Genomic DNA, 20,296 nt, shown 5'->3' on the forward strand with positions numbered 1-20,296 from the left:
CATGGTTTCTCAGGATCTAAACTTTGCAAACCTATCTCTTCTCAGAGAACTTATAAATACAGGTGACTGTTCGTAAGACCTTCACCCGGACTCTGTATAAGCTGAGGTTCTTCCATTGGGCTGTAGCAATGAGCATCAATCCTCTCACCTGCCTAGTTGGTGGTGCATTATTAGGTCACTTAACCTAGCAAGATAGGACTGTAGGTGGACATCTGCCTAGCATACCGTGCAGCCACTGTATTCTACAACAACAGACCTCAGAGGTTGTCCTCCCATTTAGGTCCATGGAGTTACCTGGTAGCATGTGACTTAAACGTGGTCCTTGCCAGGTTGGCTGCTAAACGTTTTGATATATTGGCCTTGTGAAACCTAAAACAACTTCAGTGCAAGACTTCTTTCACGGTATCCACAATACTGGCTGAATGCATCAGTGGACAGCAAGCCCTTTAGGCTTCAAAACATTTCTCTGTTTTCCATTAGGACATGGTGGTACAGAACTAAGGCTGCTTTTGTGGCATTCTGCAGGCAGCACTTATCATAGATGTAGTCTGGAAGACTACATGGGCTATTTCACTAATATTATATTGATAATATGCTTTTGAGGCTACTTGCCAGAATGATGCTAAGTTATTTCTACACCGTTCTTTCAGATTTGTTTCCCTATCTCTAATCTACCTGTTGCAAAGTCATAATGTGCCCTGGGCACCTCCCAACTTTTTGCTGACTGGAACTGGTGGTTACTGACTGACTGACCCTGGGCTCTGTTTAACCAGGCCCAGGGCCAGTGCAAGCTAAAAGGAACACATTAGAATACAGTTGAGACACCCAACATACACTAGGGTACACTATGGTATGGCGGGGTACCCCTGTAATTGGCATGACCTACCACCTAAGCCCCTAGTATGTAATAGGGCAGGGGATGGAAACTACCTAGAAGTCTCCAGTATCCTGGGGCATGGCAGTTTAGAGGCCAGCAGATTCTCTGCACCAGCATGTGTGCAGTGCTGAAGCCTGAGATCAGTTTAAAAGCTGCACTGGTGGCCAGGACAGATTTTAAACCTTAAATTGTGCCCAAACTCGACTTTGGGGGTAGGGGCCCTTAGAAATTAAAAACCTACCATGTTTTTGCATATATGGGACCCCCAGGGTCAAGCCTAGGTATCCCAGGGGTGGAGAGTCAGTTATCTATAAGGAGCGCGCTTATAAAATGAGTTTTTATATGCCTGGGTAAAGTGAAATTTTACATTTCACTCCCCACATTGTATTTAAGAGCTGCTCAAATTCGACTTTGATGCTAGAAGAAGTGGGTAAGGATGATCTGCAATATTTCTGCAGATTCAGAACCCCTGAAGTCTCCCCTAGTTGCACAGGGGGTGGGGGTCCTGTAGAAATTAGGGAAATACTTATTAAATATGGTTTTATAAGCCCTGGTTCTTGAAAAGTGGCCCAGATCATTTTCCGTATTGCAAACCCCATGGCCCATAGGTTAACATGGTAGGAAGTGATTGATTTATAAATATTGATAGGAGAGGACTAGCCGGACCATTCAAAGACATCCAACAATGGTAGTAGTAAATCCAACAATATTATATTGTTACATTTCTCCTAAAGTGTACATACAATAAGTTATGAGACTTTCTTGTTTGTAAGTCCAAATTCAGCCTTTCAGTGGTCTACCCTGATTGGTCAGAGTTAAGTGGATTAGCCAGGTTGCTGGGAGGGCAGTGTGCTGTTCTATAGGAATGCCAGGCCAGGAGGTGCCGATGTAAACTACGCTCTTAAAAGGCAAGAGGGGAGGCCTGGGTTTCAGTCCACTATGACAGTCGTGACCCAGAGTCAGGGCTAGGCTTAAGAAAGGTATGTGCAGATGGTAGGGGGTGTGTTTAGCCAGCTCTTACCTCCTTGCTGGAAAATCAGCCATTATGGATTTGGAAGAATGATGCACTCTGGGACAAACTAATGCCACACTCCACAGGATGTGGTCATAACTATGAGGAGGTGCCCTGCTCTCATTGGTCAGCAGTGACCTGGTGCTTGACCCAGAGAATTTTGAATACGTATCTGAGAGGGGCAGAGCCCTCCAGATCTGCTGCTTGAAACTGAATGAAGCATGAAGTGCTGTGCTGAAGATCTTGCTGTGTGAAAGGAACTCTAAGGCCTGACCTATAAAGACTGCACCATCTGAAACTACAGCCCCGTGGATTACCTTGCTGCCAAAAGACTCAAGAGTGGAAACTCCCTGCAAGCTACAGTTTAACAGAGCTCACCTGGACGGCCCCAAAAAGAATTCAAAGCCTGGAGTACCAGTGGATTTGTAAGGGTTTTGTTCAAGTGGGTTGCGGAATTGAAGTTTCACACTTTCAAGGACCCTCTTGGAGATTCCAGAACCTTGGATTGTGTGTTGGATACTTTGGGACCCGCAAGCAGAACGCCAGGAAGGTGTTCTAACTGGACCCCAGTTGCTGAAGAAGGCGGCCCACTACAGAACAATTTATAAAGGTGAGTGCCTGACAGAGAAAACCGAAATGACTTAAGGGGCACTGTTGGTTTCTAAGCACTAGAAAGTGACTAATCTTTAACAATTCATATCTCTGGTTCCTACAGTGGATTATTTTCGTTTTGGTGTCATTTAAAAGATAAAAATATTACCTATTTTTTATAAATTGGTGTTGGATTTTTATTTTGTGTTGTCTTAATTATTTACTGAAATTGTGTTTTTAAATGCTTTACATACCTGTCTTTGAAGTTAAGCTTGTCTGCTCGCAGCCACGTTACCAAGGGTTGAGCAAAGGAATACTTTTATAAGACCTATGCTGAGTCCTATCATGTGTTAGTGGCCTTATTGCCAGTGGCAGACCTACATTTGCCCCTACCAATAACCCACTTTCAAACACTGCCCCATTCTGCCTTCTCCTCCCATTTTATATTTGCTTTGGTTTATGCCCACAAGTTGGTAATGGGAAAGACCCATCGTTATGGGCTCTCGGTTACTCAATCTGCTGGATCTTTCCCTTTATAAATGCCCTTCTGCTAATCCTCTCGTCAGAAAAATCCTCAAATAATTCCTTCCTTTTTCCCCCAAAAGGGAATTGGTGAGTGCATGTGTGCACACAAGAGGGCATGCTCATTTGTTACACAAACATGTGTGTGCTTTCTGATATACATCTGCCATGTGGATTCCTCACCTTGTGAATATCCCCTTGCGTCAGCAACATTCGGAAATTATTTTTGTAGCTTCGCTCTGACGTGGGCTTGGACGTCATAGAGGCACGGCATTGCACACGACTCCGCTGACGTTACCGACGCCTACAATAGGCACACAAGAGGGCATGCTCATTTGTTACACAAACATGTGTGTGCTATCAGGTACTGTGCCCTGAACTGAAACAGTTTCTGGTTCCACTGCTCACAAGCTGATAATGGTGAAGAGCCCATGGACTTTTTACATCAGCCACTGCCTTAGCCATGTTAGTGTTGCACGTGCAGCTTTGCTTAGTGAGATAAAGGTAAGACTCCTGCAAATTTAAGATTCTGATCAGAAGTTTTATTTCTGGCAGGTCCACTTCAGGCCTTTAAACTACTGACGTTGATTAATTGAGTATCATTAAATTAAGTCATAGTAACAGCTGTTATTTATATTGTTATGATATGAGAGAACTTTATTAGCACACACTGTCTGTGTAACCAAGTTATTAATCAACCACTTCTCATCATTGCTATATAGTGCGGTCATTAGCATGCTGCTCTCCATCGACAGCTGCAAGGTGGCTTGTATATCTTCCAAAGCATTCTGGTTTCTTTTCTAGTCTTTCAGTGGCAAGGCAGGGTAACTTTAGTTCTCTCATAGGGAATCTCCATGGATAGTCCTAAGAGTTTGAATAGTTCCGCCCACATGCAGGAATCCCGGAGGACTTCTTCATAGAATATCTTCTTAAGTGTAGATGTTTACCTTTCTTCAGGCAGGCCTGCAGAAACACTTGAGAACATGATGCACAGCTTACAAAACAAGCTACAATGCAGAAATACTTCAGATTGTACTTACAAAAAGGGTAAAATACCCTTGAATACATACAATTTTGAAGTGAAATTTTTATAAAATAGCTTAAATATTTCATAAAACCTTTTTGTAAAGGAAGAGGATTAAGGATAGCAGGGCAGTGTACCCCATATGCTGCCATTATGTGAGTTTAAAACCTTATCTGCGCTTTTAAGGACTCAGATCACCAGTATCCCATCATGCCTAGCAGGTGGCAGTTGCCTCAGTTCTTTTTTCCGGCACCTGGTGACAGGATCCTGGAGCATCGGGCTCAACCTTTTTTTTTTCTTCTTTTTTTTCTTCAACCTCACCTGTATAATATGTTTTCTTTGAATCATTCGATGTATTTCATCAACCTCTCACAGTATTTTCTGACAGAATTTTAAGGCATTTTGTTAATAGTTATGCCTTCTTTATTTGATAAGTGGCACTGCCTCTGGGAGTAAAATGGCCAAATCAGACCCTCAACACGTATGTATATTCCGCCTTCCATCTACACATGTTCCAAAGTAATGCAAACACTGCATGAAGTTTTCACATTGCACAGTGAGGGAGAGAGAGAAAATTAGCTTTCATGGCATGGAAGAACAACATATGCCACAAGTCCAGTCTCAAAGTGTCAGTCCTCTACCAGGGTTCTCACATCTGCCTCTTGAGGAATGTGGAAGATCCATAAAGAGGGTGCCAGCCAGACAACTGCCTGTTTCCCAGTTGACATAAAGGGTCGATATGGCACCAACTTGCTCGCTGTCCAGGGCTCAATGGCCGTCAATAAAAAGAAGCAGATTAACCTTGAGGCAAGGTAGACGTCATGTGCCATAAGACACACTCTGTAAGATTGATGTCGAGGAGTATATTGACATTGAGACGAGGTGATCAGTCTATGCCGAGATATGGTGATCCATTGATGCCGAGAAACAGTTATGGGTTGGAGGAGATCCCCCATTGAGTCATCGACGTCTAAATCCATCTCTTTGTCAAGGACACAAGAAAAGAGGAGAAAAAGGATGTAAATCTATTTGTCCCCTGATTCGGAGTACTCAAGGGCCTATTCTCCCTCTTCCTTGATAGTGCTGCCAGATTCTTCACCTCCCTCTCCACCTCATCCACCAACACCAATGCCTTCACCTTTAGCCCTGCCAAGGCATAGATCGCTCTCCAGAACGCGGCTTCGGTCACACCATCGCTGGTGTCATTCAAGGTATTCATATGCCTATGTGCTCTTGTCAAACAGCCATGGATCTCAGTCCAGGGCCCATACAAAATCCAGACATCGACTTCAACACACATTGTCCTCTTTATATGAATTGGACGATATTCGCCGACACTGAACGATTTCCCCCCGCCTTGCGTCTCTCCAGTGTTAGACATTACCACATTGCAGGAGGTCCTAATAGAGTTGCGGCAAAACTTTATATTCATATTTTGGTCCCCACACCTACCACATTTGTTATATTTTAGACTCTACACCAGCGGTCATCTTCAAGACCTCTGCTTCCATTGGTTCCCGGTCTTTTGGAACCAATGATGGAACTGTTACTAACCCCAGCCTCAACCAAATCCTTCCTTCCTGCGAGGCTACAGAAAAAAATATAGACCTCCTGTGCAAGATCCCCTTTTCCTCCCCAGACCTGATCCACCTCCTGACTCGTGGTCATTCTGTCAGCAAGAAGCATCATGCTACCACCCCTGCTTCTTCAGTTCCTCCTGGTAAGGAGAGCAACAGAATTGTACATTATGGGCCACAAAGTTTGTAACACGGCCGCAACCACCATGAATTGGCCAGTGCTACTGCCCTTCTGTGTAGATATGATGGAGCGCTCTGGGACTCTATCCAGCAATTTGCAGACATTTTTCCCAAGGAAAGACTTCCTCAATATTGTTAATGAAGGCCTCATGATGTCCAACCATGTCATTAACGCCACAGCAGACTCCTCCCTGTTATCAGCACAAGAATATTGTCATGGTATTGTCTCAAGGCTACATTCCTGGCTCTGCCTCACATCTCTTAAATCAGTCGCAGCAAAGGATCTTAAAACTTCCTTTTTCAGAGTCTACTCTCTTCAGCAGCCACAATGAGATGGCTCATATGAAGTCTAAAATGCAGATTCTTAAGGCTGTCAGTCTAGAAAGACCAAAGGAGCAAAGGCATTCTTTCAGGCCTTACCAGTGCCGGTTTTACCCTCAGAGGGTTCAAACCCCTCATTGGTCCCAGGGTCCCCGCAGCCACAGCAGCAGCAGCCATACCAGCAACAGCAGTGATGACCATCTAGAGGGTGTCCTTCCTGAAAGCGCCAAACCTGGAATATTCCATTCCCCCTTTTCTATTAGCCACTCCGATAGGGGGAAGCATCCCACACTTTCTGGCAGAGATGCAAAAATCACAGAAGACACCTGTGTTCTGAATATTGTATTGTCTCTCAAATTCACCAATCCTCCCCCGACCATACCACCAAAACCTTCCAGCCATCATCTGCACATGCTTCTTGCTACAGAAATGTGCGGTGGAGGTTGTTCCCTACTACCAATGGGGTACAGCCATCTACGACCAATACTATCTGGTGAAGAAAAAAGACTAGGAGAAATTCAGACCCATTCTCGACTTAAAAGTAGCCAACAAATGGATTTGGTGAGAAAAGTTTAGAATGCTGGCATTACGTTCGATCTATCCCAAACTACAACAGGGGATTGACTCTGTTCCATAGACTTCCAAGATACTTATTTTCATGTGCCCATCACCAAGAAATATCGCAAATTCTTGAGGTTTGTTATGGGGCAGAACCACTATCAATACCAGGTCCTACAATTCGGCCTCAAGTCAGCTCCCAGGACCATTTTGAAGTGCAGGGCAGTAGTTGCTGCTCATCTCAGGAGGCACTGAATCTTTGTCTATCCCTGTCTAGGCGATTGGTTAATCAAGGTGTCAATTTCACAGAAAGCCCAGCAGCATTTTAACTGTACATGCAAAGTCCTTCAATGGTTGGGTTTTTACCTCAACCACATCAAGTTAATCTCAATCCCGGTTCAGGCTTTGCAATACTTAGGGGCCTCCATTGACGCACAGCAGGCAAAAGTGTGTCCTTCAGAGGAGTGACTTTCATCGATCTGTCGTAAATGTTACTCTAGTGAATGCATCTTATCCCACGGTGAGGTCAGTGTCATCCCTCCTCAGCTCCACGGCCTCATGTATCTTCCTCACGCCGAATGCACACCTCCACATGTGTCCCCTGCTGTAATGTCTCAAGGACCAGTGGCACCAAGCAACTGAGTAGACCAGATCATGATCCCCCCCTTATGCGCAAATAATCTCTGAAATGGTGGAGCTCTTCAACCAATCTTCTTCACAGGATGCCTTTCCACCAATAGGCTCCCTCTCAAGCCATAGTGACAGATGCATTGTTACTGAGGTGGGGAACTCAAATGGATCATCTCCAAATTCAAGGCACATGGTCTCCAAAGGAGATGATATATCACATCAATCTCGTTGAGCTCCGAGCAGTCAAGACCCACCTCCCAGGTGTTCAACATGTGCAGGCGGACACCCTCAGCAGGGTTCTGTAAGAAAATCACTAATGAGTCTCCTGTGACGATGTTGTGCAAGACATCTTCTGGCTGTGGGGCTCCCTGCACATGGACTTGTTCGCCACAGCAGAAAACAAAAAATCCCAAGACTATGCCTCAAGTTACTTCCAACCTGCCACTCTGGGGAATGCCCTATGTATCGACTGGTCTGGCAAATTTCTTTAAGTCTTTCCTCCAATCCCTCCGATTGCTGCATTCCTACTCAAACTGTCAAGTGCCAGACTCATCCTGATTACCCTGGAGTGACCCCATCAGTGGTGGTTTACAGACCTCCTTCACTGGTCACAGCGTCCACATCCAAAGCTGCCATGCCGACCAGACCAGCTAACGAAGTTCGGAGGCCAAATGGTTCACCCCAATCTCTCCTCTTTGAATTTGGCAACATGGCTCCTGAGCTGGTGCAATGTGACACTTGAACTTGCCACAAGGTTGCACGGACATCCTCAAGGAGGCTAAACAGCCATCAACCCGTTCTGCATATGCCTTAAAGAGGAAGAGATTTTGCATTTGGTGTTCCTCCAAAACCATAGAGCCGACTGCTTGCCAGGAAAATGTTATCCTTCCCTGTCTTCTCCATTTCCAAAAATCTGGTTTGTAATTCTCTTCCCTACGACTTCACTTGGCTGCACTCACTGCCTACAGAAAATGTCCCTCACAAACTTCTTTTTTTCAAAATCCCAGTGATCAAGGATTTTCTTAATGTGCTAAAGAAGGTTTTCCCTCCCATTTGGTGTCCTTCCCTTCCCTGGGCGCTTAATATAGTCCTGTTAAGTCTCATGCAGGCCCCTTTTGAACCCATTCATAAGGCGTCCCTACAGCATATCTCTTGGAAAGTAGCTTTCCTTGTGGGTTAGTGAAAATCAGGCATTATGTTCTCACAAGCCCTACACTGTCTTACACTCTAACAAGGTAGTTATGAGGACTCACCCTAACTTCTTCCCCAAGGTAGTTCTGGACTTTCATGGCAATCAGACAATTTCATTGCCAACATTCTTTTAGCACCCTTCAACCGTGGCTTAAAGAAATCTTCATTCGCTGGATGTGAGGCGGGTCTTGAAGTTTTGTCTAGACAAGACTTGTGACTACATGTATCAGACCAATTGTTTATAAATTATGGGCCGGTCCGTACAGTTTTAGCCACTTCTAAACAATCCATCTCCCGATTTATAGTGTCTTGCATTCTCTTATGATATCAAGAAGCCAACTAGACCTTATCAGCTGTACCTAAGGCAAGCTCTACTAGAGATAAAGCAGCTACTGCCACTTTGATGAGAAATGTCCCTATAGTGAAGCAGACACTCTTGTGGGACATGCCTCCCTTCAGAAATGTGTTTGCTTATTTCAAGCCTATTGTCATTCCTCTATTTTCCTCTGCCTTGTTGTTGGGGATGGGCTTGTTATTCAATTCAAACACTTATGACTTTAATGGAGATCCCCTACGAGAGAAGGAATAGTTTCTCCGGTTCTCTTGTAGGGGAATCTCCATTGAAGTCATAAGCGACCCGCTTGCTTTCCCGGGGGACATAACAGCGGATATTATTGGGATTACCTATCGCTGACACATTCCTTCAAAAACAACTGAGGCAACTGTCACCTGCTAGGCGTGATGGGATACTGGTGATCTTGAAGTCCTTAAATGCACAGACACAAAAAACGGCAGCCTATGGGGCTACTCTGTCCTGCTATCCTTCATCTTCTTCCTTTACAAAAAAGGGTTTGTGAAAGAGATTTAAGCTGTTTTCTAGAATTTTCACTTCAAAATTATATGTATTCTGGGCTATTCTAACCCTTTTGTTAGTACAATCTGAAGTATTTCTTCAATGTAGCGTGTTTACTAGGTTGAACATTAGGTTCTTAAGTGTTTCTGCAGGCCTTCCTGAAGAAGAACGTCAACACCTTGTGCTCCGGGGTTCCCAGACATGGGCCGACCTATTCAAATGCTTATGACTTCAATGGAGATTCCCCTAGGAGAGAATTGGAGTAACAGGTAAGAAGTTATTCCTTCTTTTCACTTTACTGAATTGTATGCCTTGATGGATCTAGTCTTTCACTGCATATTGCTTTAACACCTTCCATGTGTTGGAATTTCTGATGGATACATCTTCCGATGGATTCCTCACCTTGTGAATATCCCCTTGCGTCAGCAACCTTCGGAAATTCCTTTTGTAGCTTTGCGCCGACGTGGACGTCACAGAGGCATGGCATCGCTCGGGCAGTTTCGCTGACGTCACCGACTCCATAACAGACCCACGTCGGCGTGATGACATCAGTTCCCTTTTTTCGCGTCATCAACGCTAACCGTTTTCGAGGGATCCTCTGTAGCTTGATAGTTACTTTGTGAGTTTTCGTTGTTAAAGTGTTTCTTGTTCTTCAAAGTCGGCATGTCTTCGAAAAATACCGGGTTTAAACCGTGTGGTGAATGCGGTAAGATGATGTCGATAACGGACCCGCACGAGTACTGCGTATGGTGTTTGAGCTCGGACCATGACGTCCAGGGATGTTCTTCTTGTTAGAAAATGAATCCCAATGCACTTCGTGAGAGGGAAGCAAAGCTCTGTGTTGCCAGGTTGAAGAACAAGAGGGACAGGAAGAGTTCGAGTTCTCGAACTAGACGGTCGAGGTCTTGTTCGAAGTCGCACTCGAGGTAGTCTTCGGGTCATGCTTCTAAGTCAACTAAAAAGAAGCACTAGAAGAGAAGACATGAGTCTCGACATCATTCTGGAAAGGGCTCGGACTCGAGACTGAAGTCGCAGGTGAAGTCGCTTTGCAAGGATGAGGTGTCTCTGTCTCCAGAAGTTCAAGACTCCGAGGGTGAGGCTTCGCCTGCAGATTCGCCGGTTCTTTCACCTAAGCCAGTGTCAAATCCTTCTCCGCCTCCTTCTCATTCACCTGTCCGGGAAGAAGAGGAAGGAGTAGAAGAGGCTCCGTTGCCAGAGGGTTCGTCGACCCCGGTGCACCAGCCTGAGGAAGAGGTAGAGGTCGAGAAGACTCCGGTTTCTCGAGAGCAGCCTGTGAGCTCTTATCCTGCGTTTCTGGCTCCAGGTCAGGACCCTACTCAGTTTCTGAATGCAATGTATGGAGTGTATTCCAGAGATATGTACCCCTCTGGAGCACCGGTTGGTCCCACAGGTCCATTGGCATTCAATATGGGTATTCCCCAGGCATATGCTCCTGTGCCTTTCATGCCGGCTCCGACGCCGCCTTGGCATTTCTCGCCGCCGCCGAAGCCTTCGACACTGTAGCCTTCGACGCCCATGTCCTCGATGCCGAATCCGATCCGACCTCGCGAACAACATTCGGGCCCTCCGGCTTTGAGTTCGACGCCAGCTCCGACTCCGTCGGAGTCGGTTCAGGATCCGTCTACGTCATTCCTGAAGGAGAGGTCGAGGCATGAAGCTCAGACTTCTGGAAGAGCAGAGGTACCGTGATGCAGAAATGGAAGAGGGTGAGCTGCAGGATTCGGAGGATCTTTTCGACGATCTAAGGGAGGATAGTGGTCTTGAGCTTTCTCCTGATTGGGAATTGGCCTCTGTTTCTGACGCCCCTTCTAAGGATGTTACTCCATATCACGTAGTTATAAGGAAGGCGGAGAATTGGTTGAACATAACACTTCCTACTTCTGAGTTCAAATCAAACATTCTGACAGAGGTCCTTCATTCGCCATCCTCTGTTGTGGAGCCCATGCTCCCTTTCAATGATGCCTTGGCGGAGCCAATATTAGAACTGTGGAAAAGACCACTGACATCCCCTGCTGTTTCAAGGGTTGTTGCGAGAAGGTACAGGGTGGCTCCTGGTGACCCAGACGTTTTGTCTTCGCACCCTTTACCAGAGAGCTTGGTTGTGCAGGCTGCCTGCTCGAATAGATCTTCTGGCGCTTTTCCTCAGGTTCCTGGGGATAAGGAGTTGTAAAAGCAGGACCAGGCCTCAAAAAAAGTCTTTTCTTCGGCAAGTATGGCACTCAAATCGACAAATGCTACTTGTCTCATGGGACGCTATATCCATGCTTTGATGGATTCTGTCAAACAGCTGGCTCCAAAGATTCCTGAGGGGGATAGGAAAGACTTTCAAGAAGTGATTACTGACACTCAAGCTGCTGCTCGGCAGGTCATTCAGAGTGGGTTGGACACTGCTGACTCGGTGGCAAGAGTGATGGGTTCTTCGGTGGCCACCAGAAGAGCAGCATGGCTGAAGTCCTCAGAATTTTCTGCGAATGTCCAGGCTACCTTGATGGATTTGCCCTTTGATGGGTCAGGTTTATTTAGGAAGAAGGCTGATGCTGCGTTGGAGAGGTTCAAGGACAGCAGAGCGACAGAAAGATCTTTGGGCCTACAGTCCAGGGGTACTGGGGGGAAAAGGTGCAGAGGATTTGGCAGGTCTTCCTTTTGGACCCACAAACAGTCGCAGCAGCAGCAAAATACGTTGTACAAGTCGTACAGGGGCAGGCAAAGAGCTTGTCCTAGAGGCCGTCAAGCTTCCTCCTCCTCCTCTTCCTCTTCCCAACCCCCTCCCACCACAGCCAAGCAGCCCTAGATCCGCCATTCCGCATCATGTGGGTCTAGTGGGGGGCCGGCTTACCTATTTTCTGCGGGATTGGGAATCTGTCACTTCGGACCTTTGGGTTCTCAATCTCGTAGAGAATGGATATGCACTTCCCTTTCGGGAATCCCCGCCGAATTACCCTCCTTGCCAAGGCTTTTGCACGGAGGACCACCTGCGGCGTCTGCAGGAGGAAGTCCTGGCGTTGCTAAGAAAAGGCACGATAGAGGTGGTTCCGGAGCAGGAAAGGGGTCAGGGATGCTACTCCCGGTATTTCCTGATACCCAAAAAGGATGGCAGACTTCGTCCAATCCTGGATCTCAGGATCTTGAACTTTTATCTGAAACAGGAAAGTTAAAGATGCTCACCCTTGCACAGGTTCTTCAGGCACTGCTGGAAGAAGACTGGATGGTGTCGATCAACTTGCAGGATGCGTATTTTCACATCCCGATCCTGAAGTCGCACAGGAAGTATCTTTGTTTTACGGTGTGATCGCAGCACTACCAGTTTGCGGTCCTTCCGTTTGGTCTTACTACTGTGCCTCAAGTCTTCACCAAGGTGGTGGCTGCACATCTCAGAAGGTCAGGGATTCCGGTGTTTCCTTGTCTGGACGATTGGCTGATCAAAGCGGAATCTCCAGAGACAGTGCTCCATCATCTGCAGGTCACAACTTAGTTGTTGTACAGATTGGGTTTTTCGATAAATGTACCCAAGTCTCACCTGGTGCCCTCCCAGTGCATCCTGTTCATTGGTGCAGTACTGGACACAACTGTATATCGGGCATTCCCTCCTCAAAGGATTCGCGACATACAGGAAATTATTTTACAATGAAGTGGTTGTTCCCGTCCTGAAGGTCCTACATCTGCTCGGTCTGATTGCCTCCTGCATTCTGTTGGTCAACCATGCATGCTGGCACATGAGGGCACTCCAGTGGTAGTCAGTCAGGATCTCCAGAGAAGCTGCAGCGGATCTGACTTGGTGGGGCAGGGAAGGCAACCTGTTTCAAGGAAAGACATTTTAACTACCTCCATCAGTGGCCACGGTGATAACTGAAGCATCCACTCTAGGGTGGGGTGCTCATCTGGGGGATCTGGAGATCAAGGGTCTTTGGTCTCCAGAGGAAAGGTTGCTTCACATCAACCTTCTGGAGTTATGGGCAATACGTCTAGCACTCCAGGCCTTCCTCCCTTCCCTGTCGGTTCAAGTCCTGACTGACAACACCACCGCGATGTGGTATGTAAACAAGCAGGGAAGAGTGGGGTCGCAGTGTCTCTGCAGAGAGGCTTTGCGTCTCTGGTCCTGGGTTCAGGACCATCAGATTTGCCTGATGGCAAATCATCTGGCCGGAGTTCTGAATGTGCGTGCAGACCGTCTGTCGGCAGTTCTTGGCTGACCACGAGTGGAGGCTTCACCCGGAGGTGGTTCGTCACGTCTTTCGGATGTGGGGATCTCCTCAGGTGGACCTGTCCGCTACTCTCGAACGCTCACTGCCCGTCATTCTGCAGTCTCCAGTTTCCGATGCAGGGAGCCTTGGGGGACGAGTTTCAGTTGAGTTGGGGCTCACGACTCCTTTATGCGTTTCCTCTCATACCTTTATGCGTTTCCTCTCATACCTTTGATCCCTCGGGTTCTGAGGAAGATTCGCCAAGACCGGGCCCCAAGTCATTTTGATCGCCCCGGATTGGCCAAGAAGGGTGTGGTACACAGATCTTCTCCACCTCTCCTTGTGCATGCTGCTCCGTCTCCCTCTCACTGCAGATCTCCTCTCTCAGATGGAGGGGCATGTTCTACACCCCCACCTCCAGACCTTACACCTTCATGCCTGGAGATTTAACGGGGGAACCTGAATTCATTTTCTCTCCCGCACGACGTGGTGGATGTCATTTTATCGGCAAGGCGTGACTCCACCAAGTCGATGGTCTAAATTTGTTGCTTGGTGTGGAGAGAAGTCCATCGATCCTTTGAGGGCTTATTTATCTGATATACTTCAATTTGCGCTTTCTTCGGCTCGGCAAGAGTTTGCTGTTGCTACCGTCAAAGGTTATTTATCGGCATTGTCAGCCTTTTTCTGTTCGGCGGATCAGCCGTCTTTGTTTAAATCTCCTATTGGTTTGAGGTTTCTAAAAGGCCTTACAAATACATTTCCTCCTACTCCCTTTATTGTACCTCAATGGGACTTGAATCTTGTGCTCACTTTTTTAATGGGTTCGCCTTTTGAACCATTACACAAGTGTCCCTTGAGGCTGTTGTCTTTTAAAACGGTCTTTCTGGTTGCAATTACCTCGGCAAGGAGGGTAAATGCGCCTCAGGCTCTTAGTTCTAAGCCCCCATTCTTGACCATTCATGCTGAACGAATGGTTCTCAGGACCAGGGCTGCTTTTCTGCCGAAGGTGGTAACTCCCTTCCATTTAGGGCAGTCCATTACCCTCCCTACCTTCTAGCCTCCCCCTCACCCTTCCAAGGAGGAGGGGAGACTTCACCGCTTGGACCCGAAGAGAGCGGTGAGCTTCTACCTAGATAGGACTAGAGACTATCGTGTGGATGACCAGCTCTTTGTTGGATTTGCTGGCTGCAAGAAGGGGAAGGAGGTGCATAAGCGCACGCTGTCGAGATGGATTATCCTGTGCATTAAGATGTGGTACGCCCTGGCGGGTAAGGAACCTCCAGAGGGTATGAGAGCCACTCTACTTGAGCAAAGTCTTCTACATCTGCTTTGTCCAGGGGTGTACCTGTAGAGGACATTTGTAGAGCGGCGACTTGGGCCTCCCTCCACAATTTCGCGAAGTATTACTGCTTGGATTCCGAGGTGAGGAAGGACGGCCACTTTGCGCGCTCTGTCCTCCAAGATTTTCTGGTATAGGAGAGTGGACACCCTCCTCCGGGAGTGGGGACTGCTGTGGGACTATTCGCAAGGTGAGGAATCCACTGGCAGATGTATCCATCAGAAGAACAAGTTACTTACCTTCGGTAACGCTTTTTCTGGTGGATACAGTATCTGCCTGTGTATTCTTCACTGACCACCTGCCTCCCCGTTGTCCACTCTTCTGTACCTGAGTTACTGTAATGTTAATATTTTTATTGTCAAAGGAAATGTTTTATTTCATGTGCTTTCCTGCATTGGCTTCACACTGTGTGTGCTATTTTGATTATTTGGTACTATGTACATTGTGTGTATATCTACTATTGTTGATCCGTCCGTGTGCCTTGAAGGCACGGAAAAAAGGGCGAAACTGATGTCATCACGCCGACGTGGGCCTGTCATGGAGTCTGTGACGTCAGCGGAGCCGCACGAGCTATGCCGTGCCTCTGTGACGTCGTCCACGTCAGCGCGAAGCTACAAAAAGAATTTCCGAATGTTGCTGACGCAAGGGGATATTCACAAGGTGAGGAATTCACAGGCAAATACTGTATCCACCAGAAAAAGCGTTACCGAAGGTAAGTAACTTGTTCTTTTATGCTAATAGTGCAATACATACTGTTTTTGTCTAACTATATCTTCTACTAAAGCCTGCCTTATGTATCCCTGCAGGAAGAAATGCCCTGCATCTGTCTGCCAAATATGGACACTCTCTATGCTTACAGAAGCTTTTGCAGGTAAGCCATTGACCCTATTGCAGTAATGCTCCTAGAGCACTATGCAGGCATTCTCTGTAGACCAGGGAGCAATGGTGAGTCATGCAGATGGAGTGGTGTATTCAGGGGCACAGTTTGTAAGCAGAAAGTGAATCTAGTCTTCGTGACAAGATGTGACCTACCTACCAGAGCTGTCAATTTGAATCTCAGCACTTGACTGAACATTGTGTGATTCTGGGCAGATCACTTAATCGCCCAGTTCTTAAACAAAAAAGTGGAATGTAATCTGTTAATTATATTAGTGTAATCCCCACTTGATGTAAACATTCTTGTAGCTTTCCTCCCATTCCCCATATGTAAGGTACAGTGCTCCGTTGCTTTCTAGCTAAGTTTGGGCTATATAAATACCATGACGTACATACATACATGAATGTTGGCCAATGAGAGAGTTCTGAAAATACAAGACCACTTGCTCTTTGCCATAATTGAGGAATAGGTGAGGCAATTTGTGCATGGATGACCAGTAAGGCTTTGTGGGAGAAGGAACGAGAGTTTGAAAAAGTGACTCCTTGTCAGAATCTAAGTTTTCCATCATTTGCTTTATCATAAATTCCCATGCTCGACTCCTCTTGAAAGGCTGGGAAAACTCAGTAAACTTAAATAGTAAATTGTTACAATATCAATAGGCCTAACAACCTTGTATTTGGTAGCCCATCCACCTCATTTAAAACAATCGAAATTTCATTGTATGAAATGGAGATGCTGTGGTCCACTGAACAAAATATTTTAAAGCTTGGTTGCGGATTGATGTAGAGTCCGGACTCTAGGATGTGTCGTGCAGCAGAGGCTATGCGAGGTCCTGGCATTGAGATGCGTTGCACAGCAGTTGTTATGGAGAGCTGCGATGGCAATGCAAGATCCTTGCGTGGGAATGCATCACACCGTGGCAGTACATTTGAGCTAAAGTGTGCAGTGCAAAGCCCTTGCATGGAGATGCATCGCGCAGCAGCTTTTCCAATCTGGGCCGGCTTTAGCACCGGTGGCGCCCTGCGCAACAATGTTTGTTGGCGCCCTCCACCATGACCACCTCCGCCACGCATTCCTTCACTACCGCCATTTGACAGTGCCCCTCAAGTCTCCATAACCACTGTCTCTTAGATTCATTTAGTATTATAGCACCACTCATACCAGTTTAAGATGTCAGAACACTTTACATCACACACACAATTGCACAGAGACATTCAATCATTGGTGTGTAAATCAGTACATAGGAAATGTTACATAGGACATAGGCATACAAGGAGTAGGAGTTACATTTCATCCAGACTGATAGGCAGTGTAGCTTGAGTCCTTGATCTAGTAAAACACAAATTCAGAATTTAAAATGTAACACTATTGTTAGGGGTTTTCGTTTAATAATAAAAATGGGTTTCTTCCCAAATGAACCACTTTTGCAATATTAGGGCAACGAAGACGGGGCAAAAAATATCCCTAATATTTTCCCTGCAGTTTGCATGCAGCCCTTTGGCAGTTAATAGCTCACTGCTCTACGCTGGGATTTTAACTTTTAAACGGCAAGTAACAAAAGGATCTCTGACAAAAGCGGTAACCCATTGACCTATTTATATTAGATGCACTTTGTGATGTGAATGGGACACGTTCTTTGTAGCAGGCAAATTAACCATCTGCCCTATAATGAGTCAAAACTTTCACTAGACAAAGCTCCGGTATCTCTCCAGGAAGAACATTAATCAACGGAGTTGTAATTTTTATTGATGCCTAAAAATTTCTGGGACAATGTATGCGGCATCGAGTGCTTTTAAAAGGATGAATGTAGGGCCCCCACCCCAAGTCAGCGCCCAGTGCGGTGGCACCGATCGCACCGCCCTAGAGCCGGCCCTGGTTCCAATGAGATGCAGGGCTGCGATGGTAAGTCCTGTGTCATTTGAAACAATCTCAATTTCATTGAATGAGGTGGAGATTCTGTGCTCTCTACTAGAGACCACCGTAGCACAGATTTCTACTCCACTTCATGTGTGAGGGAGTCAACAGAAAAAGCTCTGCTCTTACCGATCTTTGACCTTACATCGGCTGCATTTTGACTTCCACTTGGTCTTTAGCCAGATGTGCGTTCAGCTTTAGGGCCTACCCTTGGGGTGACTTGTATGTATTAAAAAAGAAGGCTGGCTTGGGCCTGGCAATAGATTTATTTTACCAGGTCGAAGTGGGAAGCCTGAGACATGTTTTCCATGGGTGGCACAATCAGCCCTGCAGGACCACTAGTAGTATTTAATCTAGAGGCCTTGGGTACATTGGATACCATTTTACTAGGGACTTACAAATACATTAAATATGTCAATTGGTTAGAAGACTTTTCTATCATGTTTATGGGCGAGAGCACAAACACTTTAGTACTGGTTAGCTGTGGTAAAGTGCAGAATCCTAAGGACAACAAAAATGAGAATTGCAAAAATAGGAGGGGTGTAGGCAAAAAGTTTGGCGGAAGACCACCCTGAGGATGACCAGTCTAACTGCCCTTCAGCTACCCTTTCCAAGGACAAGATCAAGCTTTCATCAGAGAAGGCTTTGAAAAAAGAAAAGTAACAACTTGCTCTGAAAACGGCTCAAAAATCTTTCTCCTCCGGCCCGACTGAAAGTGCAAAAAAGCACACCCTGCTGACAACCTCTCTGTCAATTACAGTCTCGCTGGTGAAGTCTTCAGACAGTGCCCTGTCATTACCATCCTAGACTATACCATCGACCACTACAAGAACCTGGTAAACGATGACCCTGTTGAAGGCAGCTCCAGCGGCATACTGATTGATGGTTATCATTTTGACAGTCCAATCATCCACTGCATTTGTACTGTCAGCTGCTGTTAATGGTAGAATTACTTTTTTGCCAGCTTTGGAATCACAGCCAGCCTATTCACATTCAACTTTGAAGGTTTCTATGCAATTGCCTGTTCAGCTAAGCTAGATGCTGACGTCAGCCACCAAAAACAAACCTCCAAAACTTTTTACAGTACTGTGTACTTGTGTTTCTGCTGCATTCTGGAGCATGAAGGAGAGACTCAAGAAGAGTAAATAGACACAGACTTTCAGCAGGACTTTGAGGTTTATGAGCCCCAAATGTTCCCATTTGGAAGTCACCCAAAAGTCAGTGGGCCTCGTAAGAACCAATGTCCCAATATAGTGAATCTCCTGTAATGCTGGTGCCATGCTTTCATGGTTGCAGTGTAACAAATGATAGACATTCAAAAGGCTAATTTCTCAACTGCAGTATCTCTACTCTCCGCAAGGTCCTCCATCAAGAACATCAGCACCTCTGCCATGTTCTCTGACATTTCCAATTAGACCGCAACCTCTACCTCATCCACAGCCTCTTTCCCTTCCACAAATACTGCCATTGGTGTTACGTCTCGTATCCCCCCAGCGCCTAGGGACATGGAGATAAAGGCTGTCTTGATAGTGATCAGGAAGCAGTCCTAGATGAGAAAGATAGTGAGATCTCTGAAGAAGAGAATGGTGAGGAAGAATTAAGGAACATCACTCTGCCTACAGAAGGTGATAGGATCTTTCTGCACTCTTCACTAGATGTGCTCACCTGACGTCATGCACTGCTAGAATGGACAGCAAAGAAGTTTGACCTCCCAGTGTTCTCAGTGCAGCAGGCAGCAGTATTTCTGTATGATTCTTTTGCAGTAGCCCAGAAAGACAACTAAATCCATTCCTGCCCTGAATACTCAATGAAAAGCAAAGCATTCATCGAAGAACCGTCTACAGAACAAGTAATGCACCAGAGTCTGGTCTGGCATATTTAACTAGCCATACTAGGCCATATTCAATTATTGTAATAGTTACTCAGTCGTTCATAGAATCCTGTTGCTCTGGCCTCTATTTCTCAGGACAAAGATGGGAGAAGTATTGACAATTTAGGCTGCAGAATCAATTACATGGCAGAGAAATCCAACAATACATTCCATGACCCTCTTACGGTTACCTCTGGCAAATGTGGCATTGCATTTTACTTTGCTTAGATTTAATCCCTGAGGGTGGAAGGGAAAAAAAGCTACAGCCATTGTGAGGGTTGGAGCGAACGCATCAGCTTGCATTAGAGATGCAGCAGTGTATGTCTAAAATGCTGGTTTCTGTCAGTCTTCAGGTCTGGAGGTAATGTGGAGACAGGGTTGACGCAGGTCTACATCTTTCCATCCAGAAGTACAGGCTTACATCCTCAACATGCCTTTGATTGGTAAAACCTTGTTTGGCAAGTATGTGGACAATGTGCTGCAAAGTATAAAAACTGGTGGTGGCACAACAGTCTCACAAGGCTCCTGTAATTCAGGCCAGTAGATTCCACATTTTTTTTTCTGGCTTCGGACACTCCTAGGTTTACCGAGTAGGGTAAAACCACTCCCAGTGTTCAAAGTTTACAATATTCTCTCTCCTCCAGCCCACCTAGGTAAGCCATATCAACTAAAACTACTGCTCGACCAGAAGCCAACATTGGAGCTGTCACAAATCAACAGGAAAGAAGACAGAAACTGCCCAGTCATAGGTCCAGGTT

At 46.1% G+C, this 20,296-nt stretch overlaps 1 protein-coding gene across 4 annotated transcripts in view; it reads left to right on the forward strand.

Annotated features, from left to right (window-relative positions):
• UACA (uveal autoantigen with coiled-coil domains and ankyrin repeats) overlaps positions 1-20,296 on the forward strand; it is a 403,907-nt gene that overhangs the window by 248,683 nt on the left and 134,928 nt on the right. For all 4 annotated transcript variants that reach the window (XM_086957925.1, XM_086957928.1, XM_086957929.1 and 1 more), the window contains exon 4: positions 15,684-15,748. In XM_086957925.1, the coding sequence (XP_086814051.1) occupies positions 15,684-15,748 (65 nt within the window). The remainder of the gene's footprint in view (positions 1-15,683; positions 15,749-20,296) is intronic.

The sequence above is a fragment of the Lissotriton vulgaris genome, chromosome 2_1, assembly GCF_964263255.1.
Source record: "Lissotriton vulgaris chromosome 2_1, aLisVul1.2, whole genome shotgun sequence".
NCBI lineage: Eukaryota > Metazoa > Chordata > Amphibia > Caudata > Salamandridae > Lissotriton > Lissotriton vulgaris.